Here is a 23,025-nt window from a genome sequence, read left to right as displayed (position 1 = left end):
TGAAGTAAAGCAAGCCTTTATTGAAATTGTATCCCAAGTGGGATCTTGATCATAAAGTACAATAAAGGTTTTGCAAAATCAACAACAAAAGAGTATTAAATCAAAATATAATATGTATATAAATGTCTCTATATGAAGATATTTACATGTTCAACAATATTTTACTTTTTTTTTTATTTTTTTGTCTGAGCTTAAAACATGTAAATGTATTTTCCAAATCCACATACCAATGTCTGTTCTTGGAAAATGTCTAGGTCTTGTGTGTCTCTGAAATTGTTTTTACAAATGTTAAATTAACTGAAAAAAAATCATGTCTAATGCCTGTGTACCCTTTATTTTGGCAAATTGGGCATTCTCTGTCTATAATATTAAGGTTTCTATATCTACCTGTTCCACAGTGTAATATGTGAGCACTAATACATAACTTACACAGGGCTGATCTATGATCTGGGTTTTTATTACATGATCATATAACTTTCGAGAGAGAGAAATCTTTTGTCAACTCTCTGTATGTGTGGAGTTTATTTCTATAGTACCAGACTACCCCTGTCTGGTATCATCATTTATTGATTCAAACGCACATTTTTCAAATAACTGTTTATCTTTTACATGAAAATCTATTTTAAACTGTTTGTCATTTTCCATTTTGACATTCATGGAATGTAATGTCCAATATTGAATCTGTTGCTAGAAGCCTTTATGTCATTTCCTGTGCTTTTGAACCTATGAAATTAATTTCAATTGTTGATGCGAATGCTGCCACCAGATGTCCCAATTCACTGTGATATATGTTTGTGCATTTTGCTGTAAAGGTCATATACCTCAAAAAGGGCTCCTTGGACAGCACAGACAGGATATAGTCAAGCTCTTTAAAATGCATTGATAGCAATACCAGTGATATTGAAGTCAAGCCTAAAATCTGAGGTGTTTGATTGTGTTTAAAAGCATTGTAACATGCATCTCTAACACGTGTGCACAAAGGATAAAAATCACTTTTATCCAGACCTGCTGTTATCTGAAGACAAAAATGTTTCAAGCTTGAGTGCTGTAGCAAAGCTAATACAAGATTGTCAACATTAGAGTGTGCACTGTCAGCCAACTGAAATGTAAGAGATTCCAAATATTTAACCTTTGTAATTAAAGAAATGCCATTTGATATATACCTGGTATAAATGTCTAATTTAAATTCATGTAAATGTCTACTTGCATTCAAAGATGAGGCGAGCTGATCAGCCCTGTTCATCAGATGTACACTGTTTACAATTTTGATTGATTTCAAAGTTGGGCTTACAGACTTTAATGCAGGCAAAAATTGATTGTCAATCTGACTCTGTGATAGATTTGGTAATAGGAAAATGAATGACCTTGTTTGTTTACAATTTTGTACAAACTCACAGATTTCACTGATTGTTTCGGTTGAAGAGGCATAGTATGATTTAGACATGAATATGCAAACATGCTCTGGCCCACTGTCTATAAGAAGTCTCAATGGGCATACCAGTGGATGTGATCTTTGAAGAAGTAGCACATATTCATCTTTGACATACATTTCAAAGAAATTCAGAGACTGATTGTCATTAACACTTTGGAACAAATTTGCGAAAGAAGCATTACATTTTCCTCTGTCTGACACACCTACACATACAGATAACTTCAAGGCCTCCAAGCACCAGCCACTCTTAAGTGCCCTTGCTAAAGATTCCATAACCTGTAAGCAGATACTGTAACATTCCAAAGATTGTAAGCATATGCAATGATCAGCCAGCTCCTTAACTATCATACAGTAATTGTCGTTATAACAGCTGTCACTTTCAAATGTCTCCCTTTCATCATGATGAAGTATTACATTACCAGGTTTTCTAATTTGCTGTTTAAGCTTTTTCTGACATTTAAAGAGAGTTATCATTTCCTTAACCATAGACTCATCTACATATCTCAGCCACCCACATTGCTTTCCTGCACACAAACTGGTATAATATTCATTGTACATTGAGATTGGGCAGTTATAATTGTCAACTTCATCATGTCTGATAAAATAAGAATATCTGGCATATATTTTATTAAGCTTTCAACAGCAAGGCCTGCTTCATGGCAAAATGCACAAGTAAATTGAAAAAAGTAAGAGAAATCACTGCAGACACCAGATTCCCAATGATACCAATACTTATTTACCAGTTTGTTACCCAGCACTGGCAGAAGAGATTTTGCTTTATCCTTCAGAATACCAGCCACAAAAAGACCTACTTGTTCTGCATTTAATGCAAAGTCTTTAAAAGTTGATTTCATGTCATTGACATTTTCATTCACATTATTGCAAAAATGAAGAGCAGCAAAATACTCTAGCCATGTTTTATGGTAGAAAAAGCACAGCTTTTCAGGTTTGATATTTGAAACACCTGTATCCCTCACTAACAGTCCAAGGGAAAGTAACGTTGATGGCACATCTGTTTCATTTAGTATCATATTCTTTTCAACCACAGCTTTAAAAGCCAAAGAAGCCAAACAGTTCACATCGTCTTGTACTTTCTTTGGTATTTCACCACTGGGCATTTCTATGCCACTTTTACAACAACACCTTCTTAATATACACTCTAAAATTTCAGAGTAAGTATTTGTCATGTTGGTTGGAATGAACCGTTTATCTTCCCATAGTAAACAAACAAATGCTACGTGTAATGGATTGCAAAGTAAATCATGCTGAGTGTGAAAATCTTCTGCATGTCTTTGTACATTCCTCGGAACCTTTTCAGTTAAATGTTGAATATGCTCATCTAAATATCCTGTATGGACAATTTTTTCATAAACATCATCATCACCAGAATGTCTCATGTCATAGAATGATGATGACCCAACTGCATGACTGTGTGTAAACTTTAGGCTATGCCTGTCAAAAGTACAATTGTCATCTGTATCATCATCATCTGTATCATTATCATTATCATCATCATCATCATCATCATCATTGGTATCATCATTAGTATAACCATTACTATCGTCCATGTAAGCTCTCAAATATGGTAATGGTGACCTATGTAGTGGTACTTTATCGAGTTTCAACTCAGAAATAAGACTCTGAGCTTTGCTTTCATTATTATTAAAGTATTTTTCTATGTATTTCATTGCATCTTGTAAACTAAAACCTTCAACCATGAACTGCACATCGCTTTCCATGAGTACATTGTCACACTCGTGAGGTCTAGTAGTTGTGACAACTGTACACCATGGGAACTGCTTTTGCTGTATTGTTTTAATTACACTTGAGTCAACATTTGACCTAAATTTCATTTCATCTAAACCATCAAAAAGAAACAGTACAGAACTTTGATTCTGATTAATAAACTTAACAAGTGCTGACAATGTGATCTCTGCTTTATCAGGAAGTAATTGATCAAATATAATTCTTTCAAGCTGGTGAGAATTTTCACTAACATGTCGCATTTCTAAAAGAAACAACAACTGATATTGAGGTAGTTCACCACAAGCCCAATCATATGCAAGTTTTCTACACAAGGTTGATTTCCCCATTCCCGGTGCTCCTTCTATTTGGATTCTTGCAAAATCTTCATGCAAACCCTTTTTGCCAAAAATAGCTTTCTCATTTGTAAGAATTTTACCCTTTTTAAAGCGTTTTCTCTCATTACTTTTAGTAACCTTCAGTCTAGTGTACAGCTTGGTAAGGCTGAGTGACATGTTCTCATTCCAGGGGATTGGTTTGAAATTTCTATAATGCTTCTTGTACTTTTTCCTCAGATGTGTCTTGATCCATGAGATGCCATCTGAAAAGACATGAAAATTGTCCATAAATATGAATGCATATCCACAAAGTAAGACTGTGAATGTTCCTACATCGATTGCAATAACATCACACACATATTGTAGTGTTTTCTCAAGGTTTCTTTTGAGAAAAGGGGCGTTCCATCACGACAGTTTTTTAAGGGGTATCTTTTGATTGATATGTGTCAGAAATGTAGTGTTAATTGCATTAGGAAAACATGATACAATAAACTTGAAAGGAAAAACATATAAGTATTCAGATTCAATGGTAGGCAGGGCTTGATATACCTCTTTCCTCTTCTTAATAATATGAGGTTATTACGAAAATACCAAAAAGGATGCACGAGGACATTGGTGCAGTGTATCGCGCGAAGCAGAGGGTGATGCACGGCACCAATGTCCTTGTGCATCGTTTACGGTATATTCATGATAACCTTATAATTATACATCTTATATTCGTGCCTGGGGCATCAAATTGTCAGAGTAATAACCGTTTTCGTGCAATGTCAAGAATTTTTCTTACGATTTACCGGTATGGCGCAGTGTGGAATGCTATCTCGAAGGCGCTAACTGCAAGTACTGGATAGTGTGTGTGTGCGCGCACTACTCACAAACTTACAGAGCGTGCGAGACCATGTTTTGGCACTCGTCCCTTGAAATGGTCAACAGTGAACGCGCAGATACAGCCGCAGGGGATGGGGCACCTGGAATCCGTACATGTTACTGAATGGGCGTTCCGTACGGCGTTTTTAGCGCACGCAAAATTCTATTGTTCTCGATGGTAGATGTATAATAATGCCTGTTACTATACCACAAATCAAATAATATCTACCCGTCTAGATAAGAAAAGTGCCTAGGCTCAAAACTTAAATGTAACTTTTTATTCCAATGTGGCAGTTCAGAACAATAAAACTATTTAGAATATGGATCATTTACAATATTTTCAGAACTAGCTGACTTCAAAAAACAAAATTTGAAAATAACACAGCGGAAAATTTTGAAACTTTTACATGTATGGTTGAGAAAAGATATCACATCTGTGACACTTGACATAATGTTGCAGCTTGTCTCCATGGACAATTCTTGTTCAAAACCCCAAGTCTAAGGTATTTAACACGTTTGTATAGGACTGGCAAATAAATAATTGTTTTAGCTTATTAAGGGGCTGTGGATAATTAAAGCATGCGCATGGTAAATGAAACTAAGTGGCTTTGTCCTCAACCCCCCCCCCTCCTAAACGAAAGTCTGGTAGTGCGAAAATCCAGCCAAGCCTCATTCTGTTTCTCCATCTAACAATCGGTGATTACGTCGCTATGAAATCACACATACATGTATGCTACCAATCGCCCCCTCCCTCCCCCACCCCGCAACCCCCTCTAAAATCAATCTCTGTTAAGTGCCAACCCAACAATGACGTACCCAACAGAAAGAAATGAAACAGTGTATCCAAAATGATTGTTACGTTATTTTACTCCTGCACTGATGTATGTCAAAATAATGCTGGTGTATCACCGGTGACTACTGGCCTGGCACACGCAAAACAATGTTGCGCGATGTTTTGTGATACAGAAAAACATGTAGCGAGGTGTTGCGATAGGAAAACTTTAGTGCGATTTTTGCGCATGGTAATCAAATTACAGCCAATCCCCCCTAAATACAGAAGTTGTGTTTACCGTGCACATGTTTTAATTATCCACGGCCCCTAAGTGAAAGCTAGAAAGTAGCACTGTCTGAACGCTGCCATGCAACATTATCCTGCTGGATTTACTCGTAACGTAACAAACATGCTCTCTGAATATAAGTCTATGTATTTCGATTGCATATATTGCTGTATAAGATGATACTGGGTCACAAAGTATTACAGTCTTTTCTGAGTTGAGCACATCTTTTATATACTGTCCGTTAGTGTCTCCTATTAATAAACTACAAGTAGGCAGCAGGATTCAAGAAATATCATCATAGCTATTTATGTTTGCTTAATCCTAAATTAGGCCTGTACATGTCTGCCATTGATCTCAGTGGAGTAATACTAGAATTCACACACACTAGTCCAGTCAAACTAGGGTTAGGCTGCGTTCACAAAAAATGGTTGGGGGGGGGGGCTGGGAGGAATTCAGGGGGGGGATTCGAAAATTTTTGGGGTGTAGTGGGGGGGGACTTGAAAATTTTGCTCTACCTGTAGGGGGGGGACTTGAAAATTTTTGGGTCCCTTTTGAGTTTTACATTTTCCAATTCCAAGTTTTTGTAGGTAATTCAATGAAAAATGAATACCTTTTTTTACGTCATCAAAATGTTGTAATGTTAGTAATAATTTAACAAAATCTTGAACCATTTTGTCACATTTCATGACTTTTATCTCGAAAAAATCTTAACATGTTATTTGTTAAAAAACAAACTTGAGCCTCGTAACAGGGCAGAAGCTGCAACGGTTAATGATTTCTGCAATATTCCTATGCAATATAACAATTACAGTTTCTTGCTATCTCCCTACAGCATGCTCAAACACACAATATTTAGTTTGTTGACAAAGCCTGTATATATAAATATAAATATGTATTTGGTGATAATTTAATAGGAGTCCAGACTGACAGTCAGTTGTCAGTGATACAAATGCATAGTACATAGGCTGAATACTGGACAATTTAACATGCTGTAGGGAGTAGAACAAGAACGCAGTAGTAAAACTGAACAAAAATATTGCCAAAATTATCAAAGTTAATACAGCTACTGCCTACAGGTAGTGTCACTATCTGATACTACCCTGCTACTGCAGTGTCACTGTCACTGCATACCTGAACAGTGACAGAGACAGCTCTGACTTTGATGTACATGGTATTTGAAGAAGAGTTTTGGTCAAATGACACTCATGACAGTGAAACTCACTTGTACACAAGATCAGGCCAGAGAGCAACACAAGGAAGAAAACATAGAAATGTTTGAATTCTGGCATATGAGAATAATCAAATATTAAAGAAAAAAGATGGGGTCACCATGCTTGATTTTCTTAATTTTCACACTCTTATTATAAAATGATACAGAAGTAAAACTTTGAATAGTAAAGACTAAAAGAAAAAATATGTGACCAAATGGAATTATTTATTTTTTAACCAAATTTGCAATTATCACACCCAAAATTTCAGAGATTAAAACATTTATTTGATGGAATATTTTAACCTTCCGGTATTGTCAATTTTGAGTAGCATCTAATTCATATAGGTCTTGTAGTTTTGAAACAATTTTGGTAGGTCACTGTGCAATACGGCAATTAGCCAGAATTCACAATTTTCTACTCTCTCATGATTGCATTTTGTGTGCTCTTCAACAGGAGCAATCGACCTGGCCAGAGTTGGATTAATTCAAGTTGGCTTTTAGACCAATAAATCTAAAAAATTAACCGATACATTTAAAGAACTTGCCTTGGGAATATGACTATACAAAGTGCTAATACAGGTAGTGTTGAACACCTGTGAGCAGAACGGCGCAATACATGTTTATTTTTTCTGCGCTCACATCCTTTACAAATATGCGGGCCTGTGATAGTTGGGGGGGGACTTGAAAAAATTTGACCATATAGAGGGGGGGCATTTGAAAATTTTTTAGGGTACTTAGGGGGGATCTGAAAAAAAATAAGATTTCAATCGAGATTCCTCCAGCCCCCCCCCCCCCTAATCGTTATTTGTGAACGCAGCCTTAGAACCACCTAAAAATTGCAAGAGAATTTTGTTTAATACATTTTGAAAGATTAGTTTCGTTCACTGTGATTTTCAGGATAGCTATTCCTGGATATTATTAGAACTCCACATCATGAAGACAATTATTTGTGGTGTCTTGTGATTCACTCATAATTTGTATCATTGCATAACTTGGTTTTTTGCACAATAGAGAATTACATGTCATGTAACAAGCTAATCATATTACTTTTACAGTTTCCTCATACTTTAAAACACATGCTCATTGCTCTACCGTTGTCATCTTACCTGCAAGACTGCCAGGATGGTGAGTTCTGACTTTTTCCACAAGGTCCATCCTCTTGATTTCAGTAAGTAATTCGATCAGGAATGAAGCATCTCTTCTACTTATTAATCCCTGATCTTCTAGTGTTTGAAACAGATCCATGCAGTTCCACAAATTTTCACTTCTTGACTTTGGTATTATTCCTTTGCATAGGAGCAGTAGTTGTTGGAATTCATCTGCAAGTTTCAGAGGGAGAAAGGCATAACATCACATATATACTAAGTGAAGAGATACCCGGTAGTCAAATCTGAGCATTATGCAGAGTTATGCAAACTCCACTTATGGCATATAAGGGTTAATAATCTAAAGATATTGTAACTTTACCTGCTACAATTGCACTAAAATATGCCGGTATATGTATATTGAAGAAAGCCCAAGTACCGGGGTAATCGTCCAGTGTTTTTCAAGGTTAGTGACACTGGCAATCAAAAGATACACTTTCATCTCCTCTTTCCTGAACGCTGCTGATTTTTTTGAATAGCAAAACTTATCTGAAAAATTTGCATATGCAAATTTCACAATCATTTGTAAGAAAAGTACTTCTATACTAATTCAATTTGCATTGCACAAAGTTTCAAAGAAGCACTTGTTAGAAGGTGGTTTAGCAACTAAAGAAAAAATTAAAATAAACTTATATATAGTTATTTTAATTCATTCATAGATTATAAGGGCATCCCTAAGAAGCTACTCATTGAATTTTGACAGGTACAAACCTAATGTGTTGACCAAATCACAGAGTAACAAGAGACAGAGTAGCAACACTTGCATGCCTTTTGTTCCATGGTCGTCTCAGTAGACTATTGGCTTTTCATATTAAAATGAGCTCCAAGGTGTTAAACTTTTTGGAGGCTTTGTTTGTGGTTGATGATTACACGAGATTATGCGAAAAAATACGACGAGATGGCATCGTACTGCCAGTCGCGTAGCAACCATAGTTACTTTGTGGCTCTCAGGCCAGAAACACTGCTTCACGCCAATCAAAACATAACACGGCAGCAGTTTCATAAACATGTCCTTCCTTGACGCACGTGTAAAAGAGGGTACGACTGACCGTAAACCATTGAGTAAAACCAGACAGTATCGATAAAAGACTTTCAAATTTGGTTCAAACACACTCATTATATATTCATAAAAATATGAGAGGAATTTTTAAAACGGTAAAAACTCGTTTTCCTGAAGCTCAAAACACTCCCGTTTTCGCCAGCACGTCAATTCTGCTCAGCACCACACGACAACAACAACACCACAACTTTGCCGAACATACTTTCGCTTAACAATTGGCGAAAATCCGAAAACTACCGAAGGATTCATGGTCGGCACTCTTCGGAAAAGAGAGGCGGGAGCAACCTGAGGCGAGGCGAACATGGATGGGTTACGTAACCGCTTCACGCCTTAAACAATACCCGTTGCCACTCTATCTATCTTTCTCTATGACCAAATATAAGACAATAGACTTAAAAGTTTGCATACACAAATTATATCATTCTTTGAATCAAACTGAACAAGTCCATCACTTGGAACTTTAATACAAACCAAATTTGAACACTATTGGTCAAACACTCAGAAAAAAGGTTTGAAGGAAATTGCGCAAAAAATATGGAAAAAAATCTAAAACTTGTAAATTTGAAAATGTATGCTAATTTTATTGAAATTGAGGTGTTAATATATCCATTAGAAGCTGCATATTGACTTTAAAACAAGAAAAAAGAATTGAATAGGATAATTTTCCACTTATGTTCATACACTTTAATGAGATTGTCTCTGAGAAGCTATAAAGTGATACCTGAGAAAGAGCGGTTATGTGACATTACCGGCATGAGACCAAGTTTGAAGTTGCAGGCATTTCCCAACATCAGCCTGCAAGACTTAATGAACATACCAGGGGGACATATCAAGGTTTCAAACCTTACGATGGCAAACATCGCAAACGATACCAATGAAGGGTGCAATTGAGTAGGTTACTCTAGTAGTTCAAGAGCAAAAACTTAATTTACCTTGTCCAAGTTCATTTGCTACATCATGAAGTACAGCATTGAACTCGTAGATGCCAGATCTTGTCTGTGTTTCTGTAAAAATACAAAATTATATTCACTGCTAAATTACATTTTAGTAAATTTCTCTCACAGATTACACATTCATCCACATTCACAGATGGTACTTAAAATTTATGTATTTTATTTGATAAAAATTCCAAAATTTATGTCTAGACAATAACTATGTTTCTGAGCAACATCTCAGACAGACCGCAGAGATCAGTATTCATTTAAAGGTAAAAACGAATGCTCTACTTTTGACAATCGCGTTTCTACCTTGGAGTTAACCATTTGGTTCCTATTCATGTAATTACTGGAGATACATGATGGGCCTCTGCAGAAAGACAGAAGTTGAACATGATAAGAATGTGGAACAGGTTACTTATGATGCTTGATAACAGGCTCACTAAGAAAGTTTTCATTTGGTATCTTAACATTAAAGCACAGTGGTCGTCGCGCTGCGCATGCGCAATTCTTTTGTTGATAAACATAAATTTTTGTAAACATAAGTCTTCTCAACTTCAATCGGAGTGAGATGGGAGCAGTCCCTCACTTTGTTAAGGCCTTTGTAAGATTCAACCTCATGCAATAGTAATATATTAAGATCGGAAACAAACTTCAGTGGTGTATTTCTATCTATAAACTCATGTAAGGCTACGAAAATTGAGACACTACACTCGGGAAATTATGTCGCTGAGTTTACTGCACGCAGTCACAGTGAACAAATTGGTTTGATCGCGCGCGGTCACGCTGGTTGTACACAATACTATGCACAGTACAGTAAAAATACATCACTAAACATTGTATATATATGTAGACCAGCAACAAGCACAATTCCTAACACAAAAATTACAATCAAGACCACGATCGGCAAGCCAGAGCAGGACACCGGAGATGCTGTTGCTTCGAAAAGGTAGACGGTCACCGTGTTGACGTACACGAATATAAGAGAATCCGGTCCCACAACGTACCGGCCTCACGACGACTTTGCCAAAGACCCACTGTTGATCACCATTCTTATCTAGTAATACGTGGCCAGAAATAGTCAAATGACAGGAAATAATAGACAAAACGAGCGGGTTTTCGCGGCATTTGGCAGGAAATTGCACGGCTACACATAGGGTCGTATTGAGAGATCCTGTGCACGGTCATGGCAGTGTCCAACAGCTAGATAGTGTAGGCCTACTGGTGCTACGCGCGCAAACTTCGTTATTGTACCTCCTGATTGCCAGGTAGGTCTGATCCTCTTTCAAATGAGATAACCCCCACATAACAAGAAGACCTATAGAAGGTCCTTCGCTTGACTTGATACCTGTACTCGGAATTCTCGTTTGCACCCCCTAACAGGGTAAAGTTCGTAGTGGAGTTGGATTCTCCACAGCTGAGTGTAGCGCGCCATATACCCGGTTCTCTTGGCAGGACGTTCATGCAGACCACGGAACAGCAGATGCTTCTTGCTGCAGTGGGCATTGCCCTGCGAGCTGTAGATTTCTGTAGCTTGCGTTATTGTCAATTGTACTCCTGTTTGGCCTCTTGAAATGGAAGCTCTCGTCCTTGCTAGCGATGTTGTAGACTAGAGCCCGGTCATTTATAGTCTGTTGGCATATACACGCGTACGGGTTTACAAGTGCTTAGCTCCATGGCTTGAGCGATAACACTACCGGTAGCTGAGCCCCATTCAACTGATTCAAGAAAATCATGATCAAATGTGACCTCAATCCAGCGTGTTATTACTGTTCAATATTCAACATATATTTAACTTAGATTCGGTAAGTTGGTATGCTTGTGACAGATCAGCCGCCATTTTCACAAGCGGCAATATCGCAAACATAATAATCAACCCGTAACCTAGTGTGGCATTCTTGGGAGCATTCAGTTATTATGGCGGGGGTGGGTCAACAAAATCCAGGGGGGGTCACCTCAAATTTGAAAACTGCAAAGGGAGGGGGGTCATGTATTTTTCAAACAGCTTAGAGGGGGGTCACTTAATTTTCATAAGTATCCGTCCCGTCAAAAAGCAGTTTCAGTGTTCAGAAATATTCTGGGAGATAAAAATGATTCGTTGCATGATTTCATTCTCTGAAGTTATTCACCTGTAAATCTGAACAAAAGTATAATTATCTGTCACATGAACATCTTGACTTGACAACTCTAAGGCTTGTCTTATTGTAAATCAAGGTCACTGCACTGAGGGCGATGAACAATTCCTATTACTTACATATTAGAGATATAGCAAGTTTTGTCAGGGAAATTATTTAACAGTCACCTGTACTGAGACTACTAGTACCATGAAAAGTTAAATACCGGTAATACTTTTAGGTGAAATTCCAATAACATAATTGTTGTCCACATCTGAACTTTAAAATACCTATTTGAATCAAGTACATCTGTATCAATTATCAAACACCTATAAAAGCACAAATTATTTAGTTTAGCATTGTAAAAAATTATTCTTAGTTTCTCATAGACTCCAATGTATAGTGAATCAACATTTCGGTGAAATTCCAAAATCCAATTTCTTGCACACATATCAACCTTTAACCATCGTAGGCTAACTAAGTACTTTAAAATGAATTATCAAATGTCTATAAATACACAGATTTTGATAGTTTTGTATTGGAAAAAAATTATTCATTTTCCTCATAGACTCCCATGTACAGTGAATCTACATTATCAACAGCTGATTATCATTTAATCCAAATATCAAAATTTTGTACACACACGCTTGCGCAAAAATATTGCAGATCCACCTGTAATTTCTGTCAATCCCTTTGGGATCCACCAAAATTATAGCAAGTCAGAAGGAGAAATCTGAGCATTAACACCTTTTGAGTTTTGTAAGGCAGGTCATTTGAAAAAATCTAAGCTCTTTTTTGGGGGGATTCTATTGCTCCATACCCCCGAGGTGTTTGTGTGTGCAGCTTTACTCAAGCAATGTAGGGGGGGGGGTCATCAATTTTTGTCATCTTGAAAGGGGGGGGGTCATCAATTTTTTTGTACAATGGGTACGGGGGGGGGGTTCACTTATTTTGACTGATGCGCAGGAAGAATTTGCTGGCCCACCCCCGGCCATAATAACTGAACGCTCCCTTGGATATGTTGTCAACATGGGTGACCCCCCTCAGGAGCATGCGCAGCGCGATGACCACTGCATGCGCTTTAATATTAATGACGATAACTGGTCCTGAGAAATTTATGTTTTCCATGAATTAGGAAAGGCTGACATATATTTGATTCTGTCGTATCATGTAATCTGTCTGTGACAAAGGAACTATTATATAATCACACAAGCAGGAATGGGATAGCTCTGCATGTACACAGCAAACCCGAACTACATACATATGTAACTTTTAAAGAAACCTGTGGCCCTAAGATAAATCTATGTTGGAGCCAGGGGTCTCTGATTGCTCAGTTGAGATCAGGTACCCTCCCCCTTAGCACTGAAATGGGTAGATTTCAAGACATAGATGTAGATGATAGAATTTGTGAATTTTATGATTTGCGTAACCCAGAAACCAAAACACATTTCTGGTTTACTGTAAGGCATGTGGCCATCGAAGAATATTATATGATAATATTAAAGAAAAACTGGCAAATTTCAGTGACTTATCAGACCCTGAAAAGTTAAAATTCTTATTTACAAAATGTTGTAGACAGTTTAATTAGCACACTTTGTTGAGGAGGCTTATACTGTCAGGAAAACCTTTTTGTATCACCAGTGCTAATTTATTGTACCGGTACTTTACTGCTTTGAGGTTACCTATAAGCCCAAGTGGGCTGGTTGCACGTTATGCAGCTCACAGTTATGTATTGTATTTTGTCACATTTGCATTGGAGAGCTGTGAGTGCAAATGTCACTATACTAAATATCCATACTTCGTTTAAAAACCAATGCTAATTGGTCATTTTACCAGTATCTGTAAGCATTTATGAATCATCAATGTTCAGACTATCAGAAGTCGTTATAGTTTGGTACATATCACCAAAACAATGAATATTAAAATATATTGTGTACTTTAATAGGAAAATGATGAAAATTAAATGCCCTTTAGAGTAAAAAATGTTCGTCGTAAATCATTGAAAGCAAAGTCTGTGATTTTCAGCGGTTTAACTTGAACTCACAGTAAGACTAAGTTTAAAGCTCTTGGTACAGGAATGTACTCTGGCTAGCAAAAATTACATCACTTACATCCGCTGAAGTCAATCACTAACTTTGCTCTTCTACTAATTGGTTATGAATGGCATTGAAGTCAATTGTTTCATTCATGTTTTTAATATGTCCAATGCATGTCACACAGTTGAGTCTCCTGGACACTGATTATGTATACTATGACTATGTAGCTTTGTGTGTGACAACATTTTTCTTTCGGATGGAGGCCTTTTACAGTCAAATGAACAGTTTAATGGGTGGAGTTAAAAATCAGAGTGTGATGCTACACAAACGAAAAGTACGCATATTTGAGTTTGACAACTTAAGAAAGGTGCAATGGCTTGCTCAATCCAAGGAAATTAGAATCACCTACTACAGGAAATGTTTTGAAACATGGATCTATTGTAGATTTTCTCACTGCTACTGGTTCAATTCTAAGCAAGGAAAATGTATAGCAAACATCATTGGCTATATTAGGCTTTCTGAGCCAGGTCACAACAAGCTTGAAATAAGGGAAGATGAGGAGAATGCCATGCAATCTACAATGGAAGGTTTAGATGTGCTAATAACTTGATCAATAGATTCAATATAATTCATTAATTAAATAAACTTGAAGAGACCACACTTCACCGAAACATTGTCGAGTTTATTTTTTGAGATAATAAAGTGATGAATAAATATGAAAAACCTGTTACCTGTCATGGATGGAGTTTGAATTTCATTTGCAGAACAACTTTTGTTTATATCACTTTCCTGGACAACACAGAGTTTATTACTCGACAGCTGCTGTTGAAACCATTGTGAATATTCTGGATTAGGTTTTCGTTCATCTGTTATTGCATCAAAATGTCCCGTACTGAGCCAGCTGATGTAGATATCTCTTGTTGTTTCTGGACCTCCAAAATGGCATGGTTTGAATTTTGGTGGAATTATACAATCCTTGTCACAAGTAAGTACATGAATATTTACATGTAGGATGTAGCTCAGTGCAGCAATTTCAGTAACTTTTGTCCAGTCACCAAGCTGAGAAGCACGGCTGAAAAAATGATGTGGTTTCCCTTTGATGTTTAAATGGCAAGTACCTACACTCTTGATGTAAGATAAAGTTTGTTGTCTCAGGGAGAGATGTCCAGACTGATCTCCATAGAATGATTCTGCAACAGCTCGGTACAGGCTGTTTCCATCGGGTATTATATCATGGCGGTAACGACCACAGCTTTGAAGAAATTTATCCTGGGCCTCTTGCTCTTTGACTGTGTGATTTTGAGAAATGTTGAGCTTACCAACCAGGAACTTAACATGACCAGTCTTAAGAATATTGTATACATCTTGATGCAATGAGCCAACAGTGTCTGTAATACAATATAATCTTATTAGAAATTGTGATTCAATTAGATGTAACTGAATTGTAGTTAAAATTATAATGTGCGACTGGTGGTAAGCATTGGCACACATACTCTGAGTACCTTATCTATTGAGATCTGGATTGACAAAAATTAAAACAAAATAGCTGCTGATGTCCCATGCTGGACCATGTGGCAAAACAAATTAATGCACATGCAAGTCATGATGTACTGTCTTCGAGTAAATTTTGAATGTAATCACTCAGGCTTGCCGTCTGGTGGCAATATTTTGATCAAATGACAAAATAAATCAATGTTCACATGTATGCTGTATTGTGTTGTTGTATTACCAAGTTTGAGACAAATCGGCCCCGCCTTGCTTGAGAAAGAGCTCTCCAGACAGACTGATACATAGACAGAACCCAATCAACAAGCATATCATTTATTTCAGACCTTATCTAGCAGGACTATAATGACAGTTACATATCTTATGAATCTTCACTCAGATATTACTTAGTCAAGCAACCATCTGACAGATTTCAAGGTCAAATACAAGTTTAGTGATAATGACATGCTAATTTTCATATTCAATGTAATGTCCTAATCAGGGATTCATCTGGATTGACCTGAGCAAAGCTGTTTTCTAATTCTATACAAGATCTCAATTTCCTTCACACCAAAATGGAATTTGTGAAGGCACCTTGGTGTTGATATTCTCAAATCATTTTCTAATTGGACGAGTCATATCTGAGGTAAAGAATTTTGATTTACAAGCAATTTTTCAGTGATAAAGCACAATCCAGCATAGAATTTCTCTTACACTAACAGGATTTAGCATTTTCATTTCAGTTAATTACCATTTTGTGTACTTTAAGTTTTCAATAACAATACATATTAGTATTGCTTATTATGTTGACAATAAATTAAAGGTAATGCTATGTTGAACCTGCACACACAGGTGTCAAAAGCGAATGTGAACATATTGTTTGTCGGATTCAGATCCAATAAGGACATTATCTCCCCTTTTCATACAAATTGAGGCTGAAAGGAAAACTACACTGCAAATTCTTCTAGCTCTCCGGCAAGCTAAATTCGTGCTAAATTCGCACCGGTTTATTTGTCGCTGAACGGATTGCTTCATTTTCCCTAAATTGGCTTGCTTTTTGGTTTGTTTTCAGTTTGCCTACAGGCCACTTGATTGAACAGACTGGCAAGTTAACAGACCACACTGAGTGTAGGACTTGGTTTGCTAGCAATCCACTAAATGTATCTAAAAAAGCTTGAATTTAGACCAAATTCAAAAGACATCAGTTTACAGGCAAGCCAGGTCTTCGTTGTTAGACTGGCATGAATGTGGTTTGCTTGCAAGCCATCCATAATACATTTGTGGTCTGTCGGCAGGCCGGGAGAGCATCCAGTTTTAGGTAGGGCGGGGCTGGGCGGGGGAAGGAGGGATATGGGGCTGGCATTGAGCGATTGGGCACTGACGACGCCTTTACCGTCTGTTGTCCTCTTAGAGTCAATTTAATCCTCTTTCTATCAGGTTCCATAGACAAAGCTTGGATATTAATATCACTTAGGAGAAAGAGGATTAAAATGACTTAGTCTTGATGTATATACCCGGTACACTAAACACTGACAAAGTGCACAATCCTGTAAGAAACAGTAAAGAAACCCCAATAAAATGGCATTTTGTCCAGTGAAAGGGAGAGGGCTATGGTGTAACCTGTGAAAGAAATCACACAGAGAAATGTCTTTAGTGTTATTATGATTATTATTGATAAAATGAAAATTCTTGACAAAGTTTTACAATTACGGTAAATATGACTTGACAAACATTTATGCTAATAATAATAATAATAATGATTTGAATATATATATGTAAGCAAATAACAAGTGTAACTTGGTAAGAAATAAAATACAGCAAAACCTGTGTTATCTCAACTTTGCCTAAATAGAACAGTCAAACTTTAGAGGTTTTCAAGTCCATTGCCTAACAGCACAATGACAAATATTCTTAAATATCATTTCAAAAAAATTCCAGTCCAAGTGGAGGTAGACAGGTTTTGCTATATATGGAAAATATTTAATAAACTACAGAGCTCTAAAATGAGAAAGTGCTGATGAAGAATTAAAAAAAAATACTGGTCAACTGTTCCATGAATGGCATAAAATAACATCTGATTCCAAAACATAGTGTCAATGACACTGTCATTCAAATCTAAACTAGGCCATTCCCAGTGACTAGAATACATCAAGGCTGTCAAATAAGTAGTTCTGAAGAATAAATTCTTTGACTCAAACTGAAAAAATTGCTTCAGTGACACTTGGCTCACATTTGGTTGTAATGGAGGCCAGAGTGAGTATATTAAAGTTAACACCTGAGAACATGCATACCAAGTTTCAAAGCAATCAGATGAGCAATTTCAGGGAAAATGATCTTTATCACCAAAAATTAAAAAATTACCCAAAAATACAAATATAAGAAAATTCACCAAGATTTGAATACATTCAAATAAGGTTGCCTTAGGTACATGTATACCAAGTTTCAAAGCAATCAGAACGGTTAATTCAGAGAAAATGAATTTTTGACCAATTCACTGGATTTTCCCTTTAGAACTTCATTAGATATTTTTTACCATGACATATTCATTTGAACAAATTCAAATCTCCACCCATGGGTGTACATGTACACCAAATACTAAGATGGTAGGTGCTGCAGTTTTGCATATTTAGATGTGGATTGACACACATTGCACACACTTACAGACATACAGAACCGCCAAACATTTAAGCTCTCTGGTATATATGCATAAAAATAAAAACCAAATGTAGGCACAAAACCTGCCAAAGAAATACAAATATGCAAATCTCACTAATATCTGTAAACAAGTAACCTTGCAGCCGATAGAGCTCCACTGTATTGTGTAGAGACTTAACTATTTGTGACATATGTTCTAACAAAGGTGGCAATCTTTCACAGCCTTTGATATGTTTGAAGGTGAAGAAAGACATGGGACTCAATAGGATGAAAGGCCAAGAACCTCTGCTCAGGCTGAATGCAGGAAAGATAACACTTTCCTGGCTGACCTTGACTTTAAATCATCCCTAAGAACATTTATACCAAATATCAAAGCTATAAGACAAGCAGTTTTAGAAAAACAAAGTTTGTGACAAAAATTGCAAAAATTGCCCTAAAAATAAAAAATTGCAGATTTCAGCATAATATCAAGATAAACACTAGGAACCTCTACACAAAATATCAAAGCTATCAGACAAGTACTTTACGAAAAGCAATTTTTCTTTTAACATTGCCACCAGAAATACAAATTACAGATTCATAATTTTGATACACATTACATTAAGATAACCTTTGGTGCCTGTATAATTAATATCAAGGCTATCAGATAAGCACTTGTGAGAAACAAAATGACCCAAAATGGCTAAAATTACCCCTAAAATACAAATTGTAGATTTCATAACACAAATTTAAAATATTCTACACATTTTGATCATCCCCTAGAACCCTGTATGAACAGAATCAAATCAACAAGCGACTAGCGGCCGATATAGCTCCGCTGTGTTTATGTAGAGAATAACTATTTTGACACATGTTGATGAAGAAGGGTGGAAATCTTTGATAGCTCGATGCAGTGGCCGGAAAAAAGTGGCTAAAATAAGCTGCAAAAATACGCAATTGAAGATTTCATCATACTTTGAATGTATCACATAGGATCATCCCTAAGAACATGTCAACCAAAGCTATCTGATGAGTAGTTTTTGAGAATAAATTTTTTGACCAAAAATGGCAACAATTGCCCCCAAAAGTAAAAATTGCAGATTTCATCATAATTTCAAAGATCAAATTAGTTCATCTATAGAAACCTGTATACCAAATTTCAAAGCTGTTAGACAAGTACTTTTTGAGAAACGCATTTTTTGACCAAAAATAGGAAAAATTGCCCCAAAAATTCAAAATTGCAGATTTCATCATTATTTCAATAAATATCATTTAGTTCATCTATGGAAACCTGTATACCAAATTTCAAAGCTATCAGATGAGTAGTTTTGAATATACACATTTTTTGACCAAAATGGCAAAAATTGCCCCAAAAATACAAAATTACAGATTTCATCAGAAATTCAATATATATTACTTAGCTCATCTGTAGAAACCTGTATACCAAATTTCAAAGCTATCAGACCAGTACTTTTTGAGAAACACATGTTTTGACCAAAAATGGCAAAAATTGCCCCAAAATTACAAAATTGCAGATTTCATCATAATTTCAATAATTATCTTTTAGTTCATCTGTAGGAACCTGTACACCAAATTTCAAAGCTATCGGATGAGTAGTTTGGAAATACACATTTTTTGACCAAACTGGTAAAAATTGCCCCAAAATTACAAAATTGTAGATTTCATCATAATTTCAATAACTATCATTTAGTTAATCTGTAGGAACCTGTATACCAAATTTCACAGCTATCGGATGAGTATTTTGGAAATACACATTTTTTGACCAAAAATGGCAAAAATTGCCCCAAAAATACAAAATTACAGATTTCATCAGAAATTCAATACATATTACTCAGTTCATCGATAGAAACCTGTATACCAAATTTCAAAACTATCAGACCAGTACTTTTTAGAAATAAATTTTTTGACCAAAAATGGCAAAAATTGCCTTAAAAATGCAAATTTGCATATTTCTGCACAATTTGAACAAATCTGAAATAGATCATCCCTAGGGACCTATGTACCAAATATCAAAGCTATCTGACTGACAGCTTATCTGATCAACTTCCCATCTCTGACAGCAAAGCAAAAAATAGTAAAAATGAAAAGTTTCTTAATACTCCCATTGAGAAATAGGCATACATACAAAGTCCTACTTTTGAGGAGACATTGTCTTGCTATGACCAAATTACACATTTCCTACAATACGCAAGGCCTAACTTGTCTGAACCTAAGGGCTCCCAAGGAAGCTGCACATTGACTTTGGAAGCTGTAAGACCAGCCATATCAGACAAGAAGCTGTCAAACCAACCACATCAGACAAGAGGCTGTTTGAAAACACTAAAAAAATCAGATAAAAATTTGCATATGCAAGGTATTTGTCCTTAGATAATATCATAAATCAGTCATAGTCAGTGGCTTGTAGTCCAAATATCACATGGTGAATGTCATCTGAGCAGTTTTAGTGAAGACTAAATTTGAGGACAGACAAAATGAATGAGTCAGCTTATCTGATCAGCTTCCCATCTCTGACAGCAAAGCAAAAAATAGTAAAAATGAAAAGTTTTCTTAATACTCCCATTGAGAAAATAGGCATACATACAAAGTCCTACTTTTGAGGAGACATTGTCTTGCTATGACCAAATTACACATTTCCTACAATAGCAAGGCCTAACTTGTCTGAACCTACCCCGGATTGTATTTTTGTCTTTAGATGTGAGCCAAAAGTATTCTAAAAACTGACATGCACTCTTTACAGCTCGAGCATAGTCAAAGTTACACAGGAAATGCACTCCCATATAAGAAAGGAGTGCAAGAACAAGATCATTGCTTTCAACATTGCAAAAGATTATTCCTTCAAGGAAAATAACAAACTGCTCAACCTTCTCCTCATGCACCAAACACCAACGAGGTAGTCTGCCATCTTTCCTCCTTTCACAGAAAGTTTTCCAGCATCCTATGGTAAAAAAATATGTAACTAATATAAGACAATGTTCTTTATATAACTCTGAAAGGCTTTGTTCTTAAATTGTCCAGCATGTGAACAAGAGTTAAACCACTACTGTGGTGACAGAAGCTTACTCAAAAGTGACAAAGAGCATAATGAACATGACACAATATTATCAAGTTATCATATTACGTTGAATTACTGATGATACTTACATCAACAACGGTTACAATCTTCCCCAGTGCACTTTGACCTCCAAAGGTGATCTCCAACACTCTGATAACTGCCAATGTTCTGATCCCTATAGGATAAATGCCAAAAATATTATGCATTTTGTGTCTTATCAGTAAAATAAAGTCTTTTTATACACTCATTCTAGGGCAAACCTGTTAAGTCTAGCATATTGCATGTCATTCCATTTTAAATTTCAGGTGCATTTGACTCAAAATTGCATTTAAATGTAAAACAATATAAGGCAATAGAGAGTCAATGATTCATTGACTTAACAACTATGTACCACAGCACAATATTCTACCCTACTCAATACTGTACTACTCAATAACAAAGCAAACATGGATAGATTTATTGCGATGCCAACCTTTCCAACTTTAAAAACATAGGGCCAAAGTCCCTGAAGCTACTATACACATGGATACAAAATTAAGTATTTCCTGACTGTATGAAATCATCTCACTAAGGTCATCCTAGGGACCTGTAAACCAAATATTTAAGCTGTCTGACCAGCGGTTTTGAAAAAACAAGTGACCCAACAGTCGACAGAGGTCTGCTGTGTTATGTAGAGAATAACTTTTTGTGACACATGTATTGATTTAGAAGGTGGATATCTTTGATAGCTCATTTCAGGATGGCCTGACCAAAAATGGCAAAATGAGCTGCAAAAATACAAAATTGAAGATTTCATCATAATTTCAATACTTGGGTTCTCAAGATATTTGAGCGGACGGACACCTCACAAACGGACATACATACATACATATATACAGACTGACGCCAGACGGATACCCATCCCAATAACTTCTATAGACTATAGTCTATAGTAGCTAAAACACAGACCTTGGAGTAGTGTCTATTCATTTATGTGTACACTGTTTAAGAAACTCACAGGAATAGCAATTTACGTGTCATTGCTTTGCTGTTTATCATATTATGCCCGTTTTTCATGCTTGTAATACCTGGTAAAAAGATTTACCTTTGACATCAATGTTTTGTGACAAGCCATACGTGATGAGACTGTCTTCAATTGCTTTCCAATCAGCCTGAAGCTCATCTCTGGTTACTTGTGGTGAATTTGGATTTTGCTGGATGATGTATATCGTATCCTCTACAATCTGTACAGAGAAAAGATGTTGGATCTTGAAATACATAGTATGCACCCTCTTGCTCAGGTATTTGGACTCTGAAACATTCGCTAGTTCATCACTAATGAGCAATGACGATGATATTCATGGAGCAAAGCATGGAGCATGAAAATAGATATTTTAACTTTTGCAAGTACTCTGACTTTTTGCTCAATTGTCTTTCAAAAGAATGATGGCTTGTTTGAAGGTTAACAGTATGTAAAATGTTTACCAAGCTTGCCATGGAGACCCTGGCATTGAAGGACTGTTGTTAGTAAAGGTGAATAGTGAAATGTTTCCTGAAGAAAAGTTTGGGGAAAATGTATGCTTTTGAATTTGTGGTTTGTACTACCTTAATTTAAACTCTATGGTTCACTGCTGGAGGACGTGACTACAGGATAGAGCACTGTGTGAGTGAAAAACATATTACAAAATGTAATGCAAAATTAATTATATACTTATATGTCTTATTCTCCTTTGCTTCTTCCTATCTTTACAAACTGTCTTTCCATTATCAATCGGGAAACCATTTTAGAAAACAGAAAATAAAGTTGATGGCATTCATTGTTTGATACTGAAAATGGTAAATATTAATGAAAACAATGTGTGCGGAATTAAATCAGTTTTCACTTGAGATGGAATCCAGCTACTTTGAAACTGAAGATA

At 36.3% G+C, this 23,025-nt stretch overlaps 1 protein-coding gene across 1 annotated transcript in view; it reads right to left on the bottom strand.

Annotated features, from left to right (window-relative positions):
* The window catches only part of LOC139114804 (uncharacterized), a 29,845-nt gene continuing 6,820 nt past the window's right edge, over positions 1–23,025 (bottom strand). Inside the window, exons 3-6 of the mRNA XM_070676741.1 lie at positions 14,667–15,323; positions 9,783–9,854; positions 7,752–7,964; positions 1–3,776 (exon numbers count right to left, since the gene is read on the bottom strand). Coding sequence (XP_070532842.1) covers positions 1,936–3,776; positions 7,752–7,964; positions 9,783–9,854; positions 14,667–15,323 — 2,783 coding nt within the window. The 3' untranslated portion in view covers positions 1–1,935. The remainder of the gene's footprint in view (positions 3,777–7,751; positions 7,965–9,782; positions 9,855–14,666; positions 15,324–23,025) is intronic.

Source organism: Ptychodera flava, chromosome 2, assembly GCF_041260155.1.
Source record: "Ptychodera flava strain L36383 chromosome 2, AS_Pfla_20210202, whole genome shotgun sequence".
Lineage (NCBI taxonomy): Eukaryota > Metazoa > Hemichordata > Enteropneusta > Ptychoderidae > Ptychodera > Ptychodera flava.
This window is presented reverse-complemented; position numbering and strand designations above follow the sequence as displayed.